Source organism: Apiospora marii (genome assembly GCF_038362585.1).
Source record: "Apiospora marii strain CBS 49790 chromosome Unknown utg000011l_segment0_segment0, whole genome shotgun sequence".
Classification (NCBI taxonomy): Eukaryota; Fungi; Ascomycota; class Sordariomycetes; order Amphisphaeriales; family Apiosporaceae; genus Apiospora; species Apiospora marii.
The window spans coordinates 4,212,744-4,225,443 of record NW_027117382.1 but is presented as its reverse complement, the minus strand read 5'-3'; the positions used below and the strand labels follow the sequence as shown (position 1 = coordinate 4,225,443).

Genomic DNA, 12,700 nt, shown 5'->3' with positions numbered 1-12,700 from the left:
CGATTGCTCATGACTGATTGGGTTTCTTTTTATCATCTTTGGGTCTCGGATATGGGGTTAGGAAGGGAACACCTACGACGCAAGATAGGGCGAACTGTGTGTACGAGTTTCTTCTCGAGGTATCGGGGTTTTCAGGATATACTTACTAGCCAGGGATCGGGATCGGGAACAAGATCACCAAGTTCCGGCGTGAACGGATCTCAAAATGAATGTATGCAAGAAAGACTTAAGAAGATCTCCTTCTGAGATTATTAGGCTATTTTAAAAGAATTAAAAGGTGTATCTCGTTATATATGGTCGTTCATGGTCGTTAAAAGCTTCTCTCACTCTCCCTCCCTCTGCCGGAATCCATTCAAGCGTGAAATCATCATGATATCAGTTTCAAATCATGTTCCCTCCTCTCATTCATTAGACTTGCTTCTCCATGTGCGTGATGGCGATCTGGTCGCGGTACTTCTGCGCCATGGCCGGGTCGACGTGCTCCTCGAACACGTTGATCTCCGTCGTGGCGAACTTGCGCGCACTGACGCCCTTCTCGAACAGGAGGTCGAGCTCGGCGAAGGAGCGGCCCGTGGGCTCGGGGATGCGGAAGTACGAGTAGACGAGGCACAGGAAGCAGATGCCGGCCCAGAAGAAGCCGGCAAAGTTGCTCCAGTTCCAGGCGCCGGGGTTGAGCATGTACGGGGTGAGGACACCGCAGATGATGGCGACGACGTTGCTGTTTTCCGTGTTAGCCCTTGATTCACTTGCGGGTGGAATGCGATCAGCGTGGTATGACTTACTATAGAATGCGGCCCAGGACGACGGTCTTGATCTGCAGACGTCGGGTGGAGATCTCGGCCACGAGGGAGTAGCACACCGTTCCCACGGTCAGCTGGTAGCCCAGCGCCCAGACCAGCATGATGCTGCCGGTGGCCATGGAACCTGCGGTCTTGTCGGGGGCGAGACCGAGGAAGCCGAGGACCAGGAGCATGCAGAACAAGAAAGTCAGGCCGTAGAGGTAGAGGCTGCGGCGGCCGATGCCGAGCGTGATCAGCGTCCAGGTGCCAAAGACGCCGACGCAGTTGATGGCGTACTGGCCCAGGGCGAAAGCATAGGCCTTGTCGGCGGCCATGCCGGCCTGCTCGAGGAAGTACGTAGAATAGTTGGAGAAGGAGTTGCCGCTCAGATTCTGGATTGCCCACGCCATGCACACGATCTCGGTTCGCCGGCGGTCGGTGCCCCGGAAGCAGTCGAGGTAACTGGCTCCCTTGGTGATCTTGGCTTCCAGTGCGGTCGTGTGGACCATCATGGCCACGGTCTCGTCGGCGTCGAAATCCGAGTCCGACCGTTTGGTGGTCAAACGGAGCAGAGACCGCTTCGCATCTTCCAGCTTGCCCCGTCGGACCAGCCACCACGGGGATTCGGGCGCGAAGTAGATGCCGACCATCAAGGGGACCGGCCACATCCACTGCAGGGCGTAGGGGATCCGGTAGGCCCACTCGTCCGTGCGCCACAGGTTGCCCATGATGACCCCTATTCCGATCTCCTGGCCGATGCCCCAGCAGATGTTGATGTACGTCGTCAGGTAGCCGCGGAGCGCGACGGGGCAGACCTCGGAGGCGTAGGTGATGGTGATGGTCTGGAACACGCCCCAGGGGATGCCGCACAGGATTTCGGCCACCTGCAGGGCCACGACGTTCTGCGCCGTGAAGAAGATGGCGGTGAAGGCGATGACCAGGCTCAGGCAGCCCATGACGGTGTAGCGGTAGCCGAAGCGCTCCGAGACCCACCCGTTAATCAGCAAGCCGATGATCTCACCGACCGTCGCACCGTTGCTAAGGCCTGACTGCCACGCGGCGGGGACCTGGTAGGTGCCGTCGGGCAGCTGCTCGCCGTACTTCTTGTTGAACTGCTGAAAGGCGTAGAAGTTGTTGACGAGCGAGACGTCGTAGCCCTCCATGACGATACATGTAGAAATGAGCACGCTCCAGGCGATGGCCTTGGGATAGAGCTTGATGCCCTGCCACAGGCTCATCGAATGCTCCTTCTCCGTCGCCAGCTTCGCGTCCCGGATCAGGTCGCTCATGGGCCTGACCTCGGAATCCGAGTACTGCTTCTTCTCATCCTCGGCCGAAGGGTATGATGGGCTGCCCTCCGCGATGGCATCCTGCTTGGGGGGAGTGGTTGAAGAAGCCATGGTGAGTGTGTCGTGTGTTGTGTCTCGCGTGAGCTTTCCCCGCACAGCTTTCCACGGCAATACCTGCTCTTTTAAGGCGACCCGAGTAGTACTTTCGATTGGTACTCTCAACGGGTTGGTCGGTAATTGTCGCCAACCTAGCGAGAAAGAGCAAGGAAATTGATAGGCGAGGTGGGGGTGGTTGTCGCGACTTGTTCCCAGGGGCTCAAGGTCGCATCAAATCAACAGAAAAGCAAAGTTGAGGATGGAAAACGCGAGAAGCAGCAACAACAGGGTGTCCAGTTTTGGTCTACGCGGATACGCTAGAAGGTGAAGGAAATTTCAAAGGAGGTGTGGCCGATAATCCGATTGAATCCATCTTTAGTATTCTCCACCTTCTACTTTCGAGCTGGTGTCGCGTCTGGTGGGGAAGACAAGACTTGCGATCATCTTGGGCGTGGAAACGACATCTCGAGATGTTATATTCCTGGAGTATACAGAAACAATCGTCCGAAATCCGGGGTAACGACTATAGAACATGCGGGGGAGGATCATCAGCCGAATTAAGCTTAATTGAAGGCCTGAGGTGTTCGAAACCAGCGAGTTGTCTCGATTCCTCCATCCTCTCGTCGGACAGGGTGGGAGCAAGATGGGTCCCGGGCCACAAAGGGGAATTCTCGCCGCTTTAGCTTAGCCCTAATGCCAAGCCAGGGGTGCATTCGGCGGTTTTCGCCTCTTTGGGAGAAAGCCATCAGTCAGACGAACAGTCCCTGTCGGGTTCCACGCCGAAAAAGTCTCATTTCCAACCCCAGATCCCCCCCGATTAAGGATCAGATTTGCCTTTTGCCGTGTCCCATCATCTCAACTCCCGAAGCTATCGACTGTGTGCTATGCACATAGATGAGATGACAGATGCTTATGCATTCCCTGTTCGAACCGACCGATGACCCATGATAGAACGATCTACGAATGCCTTCACCACACAGGGTGGAGCTTGCTGCCCCATGGTGACATCCCACCTTCCCTGCCCAGCCCATTGCCTTTCCCATGTCGCATCATTGCGCAGCCGGAAACTAATTCTTGTTGCTTTCAAGCCTGCCGTGTCGTGAGAACCACCTGAAATGCGACCGTTTAACGCCAAGATGCTCGAGGTGTATAAACTCTGGCAATGACTGCGGAGTCTCGTACAAGTTCAAGATCAGCAAGGGTGAATTAAACTGCCGGTCGGTGACGACTCTTGTTCAATCCAACTAACCCAGTCAATGCTTCTTCGCAGACTCGTTTCGCAGGGGGCAGATATGGTTGCAGCTACCGCGACAATGTCAGTAGCTCTCATTTCCCGTGTCGCAGTATTTCGCCTGATTAACAAGAGTAGTGACATACATCGATGAGACCCCTGCTCTCATCTCTGGCCGTGCATCAGACGACGATCCTGCGCGCCATCTCCCGGACGGCGCTTCTCCCACAGAGTTGGAAGCCAACCACGTCTTAGAGGACCCTGTTGGACTTTCAGATCCGGTGAGCCACCGGCGTTCTCAACACAATGGAGCTCCTGGCCCATCTGTTTTCCCCGGCCGGGCTCAAGGTCTCCTTTCGCCTGGCAGCGGCGCGGATGACTCCCCGGATAGGTCGCCGGGTGTGCTCGACGTGACAAGGCGTCATACGTCGTTGCCACATATCACCCGCAGCTATGCCAGTGAGCCGCAGTATCCCGTCACAAATGTGATGCCGCAGCCCAACGTCGGCAAACGTGCCCCGCGACCATCGATGAGCGGAGAAGAGGCGCACCTATTCCGGCATTACATCCAGCACATCGCCATCTGTGTAGGTTCGCATGAGCCCGAATGTGCATACGAGTATTGGCTGACGGTATAGCTCGATACGTGTGACCCCTTACGCAACTTTGAGCTTGTGGTGCCTCAACGGGTCGGAACTTACCCGATCCTTCTCAAGGCGACGTTCGCTATCGCAGCCCGCCATCTCAGCCGGACGAGTTCATATGACCCTCTTGCCTCGAATCGATATCATAATGAGTGCCTTACTCACTTGATACCAATGATTGATGATGCGGCTGGCGGGTTGTCTGACGAGAACCTGTTTGCTGCCACTATAGTAAGTCATCATTATCCTAGCCCTCCAAGACTCTGCTGATGATTGTCCAGATTCTGCGCATGCTTGAGGAGATGGACGGTAAGCCTATAAATTGTTGTCTCCCGTGTATAGACGTGTCGACTAATGCTAGTCATAAGCCATCACTGGCAACGAGAGCCACGGCCATCTTCTGGGTATCCATGCGTTTGTAAACATTGGTGATCAATACATGGTACCCGGGAGCCTGAGCGCTGCAGCATACTGGGCAGGGCTGCGCCAAGAGATCTACAGTGCCATCATCAGCCAGTCGCGGGTCAAGATCAACCTCGACCACTTCATTGTCGACAGGTCCTTGCAGCCGGCAGATGATTACGCATGGTCAAACCGCGCCGTCGTCAACCTGGCCGATGTGTTGAACTACTGCTTCGACGCACCGCCATGCCCGACGCAATGGGCAGCCCTCGATGAGCACTGCCGGAGATGGGAGGAGTTGCGTCCCTCTTCGTTTGAGCCGTTCTTCTACCAAGAACGTGAGGCTCCGGGTGCTTTCCCGGAGATTTGGCATCATTCAAGCTGTCATAGTGAGTAACCATTTCCCCGTCGACCATCTGGGGCAAGTCAATACTGAACAGCAAATCTAGTCACGGGGATCCAATATCATCTACTTGCCCAGCTCTTCCTGGCTCAGTTCGACCCGACCATCCCTCGAGTTGGCACAAAGCGGACGTCGGCCATGAAGAAAGTGACAGTAAGTATTCCCTCAACCTCATGATACTTGCATCGGTCTGACAGTCGAGATAGCAACGGATCGATGAACTTATGAGGCGGCTGTGCGGCATTGGCGCTTCCAACCAATGGGCACCACCAGCTATGTTCGAAGCATCGACTGGTATCGCAATGTGTAAGTACCACTGTATCGCCGAGTTCTTGAAGTCTGTACTGATTCCTGTCTCGCAGTTGGTGATAGATTTGAAGAGAGAATAGACCAAGAAGCCATGCTAGATATCCTAAGAAGAACAGAGTCGGATCATGCGAGGCCAACAAAGGCTGTGCAACAACAGCTCACGAGAGCCTGGGGATGGATGCCTAACTACGAAGAGAACTAATAGACACCTAGAAGGGACACACAATTCGGATTCATATTGCAATCATAGCATGCCGCATTTGAGTTTTCGGGTCTCTTGCAGGCTCAAATAATCTCAATGGTTCCTAGACCCGTCTTGTTGTTAGTCGGCCATTCTTCCCCTAGCGTAGCCCCTTGCAGTATGATTTGCTGTCCTAGCGTATACCTGGTCGTTTTCTCTACAGGCCGGAGTGCAATTGGGAGATAGCAATTCGACAAAAGTGCAATTGCATCACCCTGCTGGATCATCCTGCCTAAGCCCATCCTACCACGTGTTGTGATGAAAAGATGGCTGCCGCTAAGTGCTGGAGACTGGGTAGTGGGTATCAAGTCGTCTGAGTAACGGCTGCTCAAAATATCCTCTGTATCAAAGCGGAAAGATGAATTACTAGGGTGATTCATCCACTCATGGATAGTTGATCTTCTTGCTTTTGACGTGTGGTCGTCATCCTCCACATGGACCTGGACCAGCATACGTTAATAACTTAGCATGCTCTGTATATTAGTCATTGATGAAGGAAAACTCGGACTGATATACGCACCCCCTCAAACTTGGTATTATTAGTAAGTCTTGCCCGGAACCTAGCTGCGGAATCTGCAGGGGCGTAGAGAATGTACTCTAACCCTTCCTCGAACGTAGACTTGAGAGCTGCACCGACGCATGCCGATTTCCATGCCATCAATAGCGTGTGGGCATCATTATGCCATCTTTCTTGACTTGCCAGGCTGTAGGTAGGAAAGAGGTCGCTGAGGAGGGCGATACGATCGGCAACAATGCCCCTCAGGGATAAAGTCTTTCCGTCAGGGAGGACTCTAGCCGTCTGTGTATATCCCGACCGCGTTGACATATAAAACCGCAAACCAGAGTAGTGGCTTGTCGTTTTCGGTGGTCTATCCCATTGCAGATTCAAAACCCACGACGGTGCCCTGGGAACTGGAGGACAAAGGGACACCAGGCCTAGTAAGCTGCCGACGTCATAAGTTTGTGGTATGATATAAGCGGTCAGTTCTCTGAGAATATCGGATAGGTCTCGTTGGTAGTCGACCACGATTTTTCCGAAGTGGTTGGGAAACAGGGCCCGGCATGCAAAAACCAAGTCGTGGGCAGTCTTAGCCTTTTTCGTCATGAGAAGACGTAAATTTTCCGCAGTCGGGTGTCTATTTGTCCAAGACTTGTGAAGGGATAGAACCTTGGTTGGCGTATCCAGTTCCCTCCATGGCGGATACAAGGCCCCAGGGTCCTGTGTGTTGCGTACCTGTTTCCATTTTTCCTTTATATCCAACTCGATCCGTGCTAGTGAAGCCTGGAGCTTCATGATCTCCCTCGGGTTCCTATCGCCAAGATACACCCAACAATTACTGCTGAGGACGACTTCCTGGATGGTCCAAATTCTCGTCCAGTAGGGTGAGGAGCAGAACTGGTGGAGCGCATCCGTGAATCCAGCAATATCCGCTGTCAGAGATGGGGTAAGCCTGGAGTCGAGATACCTTGGTAAAATTTGCATCGAGGTTTAAAGAAGATGGACGGAAGTGGGATGAGAGTACCATCATTTATTGTGACCGCAAAATTATTCTCTCTTCCTACATTGAGGTAGTCAACAAGGTCGAAAAACTTTACCATAACCTCCGTAGGATAGCCGAGCCAAACGTTTACTCGTTTAGCTCGAGTATAGATGAGTCCCATTTCGGAAACCTGGGCCGTCTTCTCTGCTTCATCTTGCTGGTTGATGCTCAAAGCGTCGATCCACAGTGTTCGCTGTTGACCTTGGTCGCTCCTAAGCCGCCGCAGTGCCAGATGTACGTTTTCCGTCACCCTCAACATCGCCCCGTTACAGGTGATGTCTCTGGAGGGCTGCTGGTCACCCCAGGTATAGGAGAGGGCCTCATATTCAATTGTTGATTCAAGCGCGCATTCCGAGAGTTCAATGATGATTTCACTGTCCCGCTGGGATGCCGGAGCCGGGAAGAGGGTGATGAGGCGGGTGCTCCTGGCACTGCCCAATGGCTGATATTGAAATTGCTGGGAAGGGGGCATGGACTAGGCAGATAGGGGATACCCAATCAGGAAGCTCGAAAGGTTCTGAAGCAAAGTACCAAATGACTCAGGTTTCAAGTGGAGTCCATCAAGAAATGGAGTGACTGGCAACTGCGTTTGTAGAGAGGTAAAGCAGAATGGGTGCGGGATGACAGTATCATTCTGTTCCGATCACAGGTGGGGTAAAGAGATTTGGGGGACTTTCCCCATTACCCCAAACTTATGTTTCTAATAATAGCAATGCCAAACGCAACTTCACTGTACTGAAGTCAACAAAACGAAATGATATCAAGTTACGACTACATGCTTTATAGTCTCGGAATTGGTGTATCCCCATGAAATCATAGTCCGACGTTGTGCCACACGAAGTCTTGCCTGTACCAATAACACCCGTCAAGGTCGCCATCTCCGCAAGATCGGCTTTCGCACACCATTATCCCGAGCCTGCAACATGTTGCACCCTGCATCAACATCGCATCTAACAGCCGGCTTGTGTACCGGCACTACCCGGCTTCGAGCGTAGGCCGATGCATGTGCCGATAGGAGCGGATAGAAGTGGATGATGTCAGGTGTGACACAGATGGTAGTAACTGGTGTCTCCCGAAGAAAGGATCAGCCAAGGGGAGCGCACAACGCCACGGGGACAACCCCGATTTCCGTGCAACGGTTGTGGCGGCCGCAGCGAGTGCCATGCGCGCCCAGATAAACTCTCAGACGGCTGCTCGAACAGGGAAACTTCGGGCATTTTTGCCTGTTCTGGTTGCTCTGAGAGCTGGTGTGGGTCCGGGCCTGGATTTGCACCCGGCGACTTTCACCTCTTTTGTTTTGATAGAGTATACGAAATACCTCATCACTGGCCTTGACTTACATGGCCACCCCCACCGATTTGTCGAGTATGGAGATTCCGGGGATACCAGAGTTTGTTATATAAGGAAGGGACTGTGAAGTCACAGTTTGTGTCTCTTTCTAGTTTCCCCTAGTTATTCATCCGATCTATTCTCTTACTTCTTCTAGCGTGATACCCCTATTCTATCTGGTCTTAGTCTACCCGGCCTACAAAAGCATCCACGATATACTCATATACACCCAAGCTTGCATTTATATATAGTAGCACACAATGGCGCCAGGAGCCCTCCTCGACGACACGAGCAACCGAGATGGCCATCTTCTCGAAGAGACGTCCGACGCCATCGATGCCGTCAATGTACTCAAGGGCCAGGTAGCCCCTTCCACAACATCAGAAGCAGCAGCAGCCAAGGAGGCCGCAGCGGCATTCAACAACAAGTCCGAGTTCGACGCGTCCAAGGACAAGACACAGTTCCGGCAGTACGAAGACGCCTGCGACCGGGTCAAGAACTTCTACCGGGAGCAGCACACGAAGCAGACGGTGGCGTACAACCTGAAGGCGCGGCACCAGTTCAAGACGCGGCCCAAGGAGGCGATGACGGTGTGGCAGGCCATGGAGAAGCTCAACACGCTCATCGACGAGTCGGACCCGGACACGAGCCTGTCGCAGATCCAGCACCTGCTGCAGTCGGCCGAGGCCATCCGCCGCGACGGCCAGCCCCGCTGGATGCAGCTGACGGGCCTGATCCACGACCTGGGCAAGCTGCTCTACTTCTACGGGTCCGAGGGCCAGTGGGACGTCGTCGGCGACACCTTCCCCGTCGGCTGCGCCTTCGACGAGGAACGCATCGTTTACCCGGGCAGCTTTACATCCAACCCGGACTCTCAGGACCCTATTTATAACACACGTTGCGGTATCTACTCGGAGGGCTGCGGTTTCGACAACGTCATGCTGTCCTGGGGCCACGACGAGTATCTGTACCATGTGGTGCGGGACCAGTCCACCTTGCCGGCCGAGGCCCTTGCCATGATCCGCTACCACTCCTTCTACCCCTGGCATAAGGAGAACGCGTACCGGCACCTGATGGACGCGCATGACGAGAAGATGCTCGAGGCGGTCCGGGCATTCAACCCATACGATCTCTACAGCAAGAGCGACGGTGTGCCGGATATCCAGGAGCTCAAGGTATGATGATCCTTGTCCCGTTTTGCAAGTGCCACTTAAGCTAATTCCCTATTTAGCCTTACTATCTTGAACTTATAGACGAGTACTTCCCCAACAAGGTGGTCAAGTGGTAGAAACCCAAAGCGGTTTACGACTAAGTACGGAGTTTGGCGCTATGGATAATACTTAGCAAGAGTATTCGTTGTTCAAATGAAGCATTGTTGTTTTAGAGGCGACTGGGTGCAATGTGTTTTAGCGTTGCATTAGAAATCGAAATAACATGAAAAGCATTGCACACCTTGAGTATGTTTACGAACGACACTACAAATATGGTTGAGACAAGTGATATCATTTGTGCTGTAGGTAAACGTGTATATTCGCAGTTGAGGCGCATATTCTGACATAGTCACGCTACTGGGGAAAAGACAAGAGATCGAAGTACAGTTCATTTGTATTTCACTTTAGCTATATCGGAACCAGCCAACCGGTGTTCCCATGACTAAATGCGGGATATTGCCCCGATCTGTACTGATTTCGGATAATACAAGGGCCCCCGCCTCGTCACCCGGGTAAACAACGTCCAAAACCCAACAGATAACACCTTTCGAATCAGAACTGAGGCCAATATAAGTAGATGACGATGTCACCCTGTGGATTTCCCACTTTAGGTTATGCATTTGCGAAGCAATACCAGCACAAGAAGCGAGACACTCGCCTGGATTTTGTCTCCAACCTGAAATATGTTAATGTCTCTACTATTGTCACCTACTAGCGAAACGAGTTACCTGAGGTCACAAACTGGAACTTTGTCAACGGGAGAACACAACAAGTCATCGTCTCCGCCGACGTTGCACTCGCCTCGCCCTCCATCCAGTCACCAAGGTGCTTTCCTCAATACTTGAACAACTGTAAGGATAGGAGGCAGCAGTTGCACTTCTCTTCTCCCTGCAAGTACACAGATACACGACAAATATATGGCTTCCAGTCAAGTCACAGACAAACCAACGCTCTGGTCTACTCCCTTCTACCATGAAGACGCAATCAGACGCACCACAGGGGTTCCCGGCGAGTCAACATGGCCGCTACCACGCAACGCAAACCGCGATGAACACAGCCGTACTGAAGATTACGTAGCATTTTGGCTCGGCATGGTTGCTACCCCGATCATTATCGCCATCCTTCTAGGTGCTTGTATCGGCCGTTGGTGCTACCATATCAACAAAAGTCGGAAGGAAGAAGAGTCAAGACAAGCTATTGGCCTCGTCACAGTGAACCCAGATCGAGGGCCATGGTACAGACCCAGACCCTCACGATGGAGAGAGACTCGAGAGCAGCAGACATAACAAGCTGGGAAAGTTGTGATTTGTATCAATGTTCAACTATAATCTGTATGTACAAGAAGCGAATCCTACCCAGACACCTTTCCTGAACTCCGCCCATGCCAGGCAGCCCCGTCCTTCGAAAGAATGATGCAATAGTACAGAGGGAGACCCGATATCTGCCCCAAACATGCTGCTCGCCATGCTAAGAAGAGAGCTTGATGTTCTGGCAGTCACTCCCACTACTGCACTTCTGATACACCGAAACCTGCCCGTATCCGCCACAAATCTGCATCCCGTCCCCGCCACACGGCATGTTGCACTCCCCAATCGTCCCGTTCGCCGGCGCGCGCCCCTCGGTCAAAAGGGTCTTCCCGCAGAAGCACTGCGTCTTGTACTCGACGCCGGCGTACGTCATGCCGCCCTGGGCCGCTTCGCCGCAGAACTTGACGCACTTGTCAACCGTCATGTCGGGCTCGTCCTTCATGAGCCCCGAGTTGGCATCCGTGCCGCCGCCGCCGCTGACGGTGCGCCCCCCGCCGAGCCCGCCGCCGTCCTTGAAGCAGCCCGCGTACTTCCAGCCCGCCGTCTGCGAGACGTCCGTGAACGGCAGCAGCGGGTCGCCGATCGTCGCCGTGTCCTCGGCGCAGCTGCCCGCGGCCTGCTTCACGGCGGGCTCGGGCCCCGCCTGGATCGGGTTGCAGCCCGGGAGCGCGGCGAGAACGGCGCTCGCGGCGGCGTCGGGGTTGCTGTTACTGTTGCTGTTGCCGCCGCCGCTCAGCCGCTGGTTGCTGCCCGCGGGGGCGGGGGCGGACTTGACGGGCTCGTGGACGCGCGGCAGCTTTTGGCAGGCGGCCATGTCGGTGTCGGCGCGGAACTCGAAGGCGCCGCACTTCTCGACGACGCCGCTGGCGTCGGTGCACTCGTTGATGGCCTTCTGTAGCGTGGGGATGTCCCAGCCGTTGAGGAAGTCGCCGTGGTAGCCGTAGCCATCGGGGTCACTAACAAACATATTAGCACATCGCAATAAAAGCAGGCAGAAAGAAAGAAAGAGGGGAGGGAGGAAGTAACTCACCCGTGAGAAAAGACGAAAGGCTGCTTATCGCCATACCACTGATCCTTGAGCTCGTCGACGTTCCAAGTAACCTCGTAGAAGAGGGTGATGAAGCGCTTGGGGTGCGTGGGCGGGCAGAACCCGGTGTCGACGCCCGAGGGGTAGGCCATGTGGCTGCGGTGGTCCGGGGCGTCGAAGTTCTTGCCGTCCCAGCAGCTCGGGAAGATGAGCTGGGTCCGCAGTCCCGCCGGGCAGTTGCGCTTCGGCAGCTCCGGGGTCGCGGGCCCGTCGTAGCCCAGGCACGCGAACGAGACGGCCCGCTGCTCGAGCGAGTCGCTCTTGTTGCGGTTCGTCGGATCGCCCGCGATCATGCGGAAGTCCTTGGGGAAGGCGATGAGGCCGTTTTTGAACTCGGGGTCCTTCTCGTCGGTGCGTTGGCTGGGAAGATGCGTTAGTATGTGGAATGAAGTATAGTGGTTGTTACTGTTGAGACTTACAGATAGTATATCAGCGCTCCCCCGGACTGCTTGACGGGAATGAAGGACCCGTTCTGGGCGTGGTAGTACAGGTTGGGCACCCAGTAGCTGGAGAGGTCCTTGGTGACCTTGCAGGTCGAGCAGGTGGCCGTCTGGGTGAGGGCGTAGTCCATGCTGAAGTTGAAGGCGTTGCTGCCCATGACGGTGTGCATGTGCGTCGACACCATGCCCGGGTCCGCGATGGGGTCCGCCCGCTCCATCACGACGGGCGACGAGCAGGGGAGGCGCCAGAAGGCCTCCGCCGCCCGCGGGGCCAGAGAGGCGATCCCCAGAAAGATGATCGGTAGATCCGATAATGATAACATGATTACTCAAGTTGGAAATTGTGGAACCTGTTCAGGTTGGTTGGGTGTGTTGTTGTCAGTGAGACAAG

General features: G+C 54.3%; 5 protein-coding genes across 5 annotated transcripts; 2 read left to right on the top strand and 3 right to left on the bottom strand.

The window, feature by feature from the left end:
- Nucleotides 1-408: 408 nt before the first annotated feature.
- PG985_014481 (Major facilitator superfamily domain- general substrate transporter) lies at nt 409-2,179 on the bottom strand (the record flags this gene model as incomplete). Its single annotated transcript, XM_066834247.1, has 2 exons — nt 409-718; nt 783-2,179. 2 exons carry the CDS (start codon nt 2,177-2,179, stop codon nt 409-411), a joined length of 1,707 nt encoding a protein of 568 aa, XP_066678987.1.
- A 1,074-nt stretch (nt 2,180-3,253) lies between these two features.
- Nucleotides 3,254-5,355, top strand: PG985_014480 (uncharacterized protein; the record flags this gene model as incomplete). The annotated part of the gene is made up of 9 exons (XM_066834246.1): nt 3,254-3,385; nt 3,418-3,479; nt 3,529-3,982; nt 4,034-4,270; nt 4,321-4,348; nt 4,408-4,830; nt 4,891-4,997; nt 5,051-5,150; nt 5,207-5,355. The coding sequence occupies 9 exons, from the start codon at nt 3,254-3,256 to the stop codon at nt 5,353-5,355; spliced, it is 1,692 nt and encodes a 563-aa protein (XP_066678986.1).
- Nucleotides 5,356-5,878: 523 nt separating this feature from the next.
- Nucleotides 5,879-7,407, bottom strand: PG985_014479 (uncharacterized protein; the record flags this gene model as incomplete). Its single annotated transcript, XM_066834245.1, has 2 exons — nt 5,879-6,860; nt 6,986-7,407. The coding sequence occupies 2 exons, from the start codon at nt 7,405-7,407 to the stop codon at nt 5,879-5,881; spliced, it is 1,404 nt and encodes a 467-aa protein (XP_066678985.1).
- A 1,117-nt stretch (nt 7,408-8,524) lies between these two features.
- Nucleotides 8,525-9,552, top strand: PG985_014478 (inositol oxygenase 1; the record flags this gene model as incomplete). The annotated part of the gene is made up of 2 exons (XM_066834244.1): nt 8,525-9,439; nt 9,496-9,552. The coding sequence occupies 2 exons, from the start codon at nt 8,525-8,527 to the stop codon at nt 9,550-9,552; spliced, it is 972 nt and encodes a 323-aa protein (XP_066678984.1).
- Nucleotides 9,553-10,942: 1,390 nt separating this feature from the next.
- Nucleotides 10,943-12,632, bottom strand: PG985_014477 (WSC domain-containing protein; the record flags this gene model as incomplete). Its single annotated transcript, XM_066834243.1, has 3 exons — nt 10,943-11,738; nt 11,813-12,229; nt 12,289-12,632. 3 exons carry the CDS (start codon nt 12,630-12,632, stop codon nt 10,943-10,945), a joined length of 1,557 nt encoding a protein of 518 aa, XP_066678983.1.
- Between the last annotated feature and the right edge of the window lie 68 nt (nt 12,633-12,700).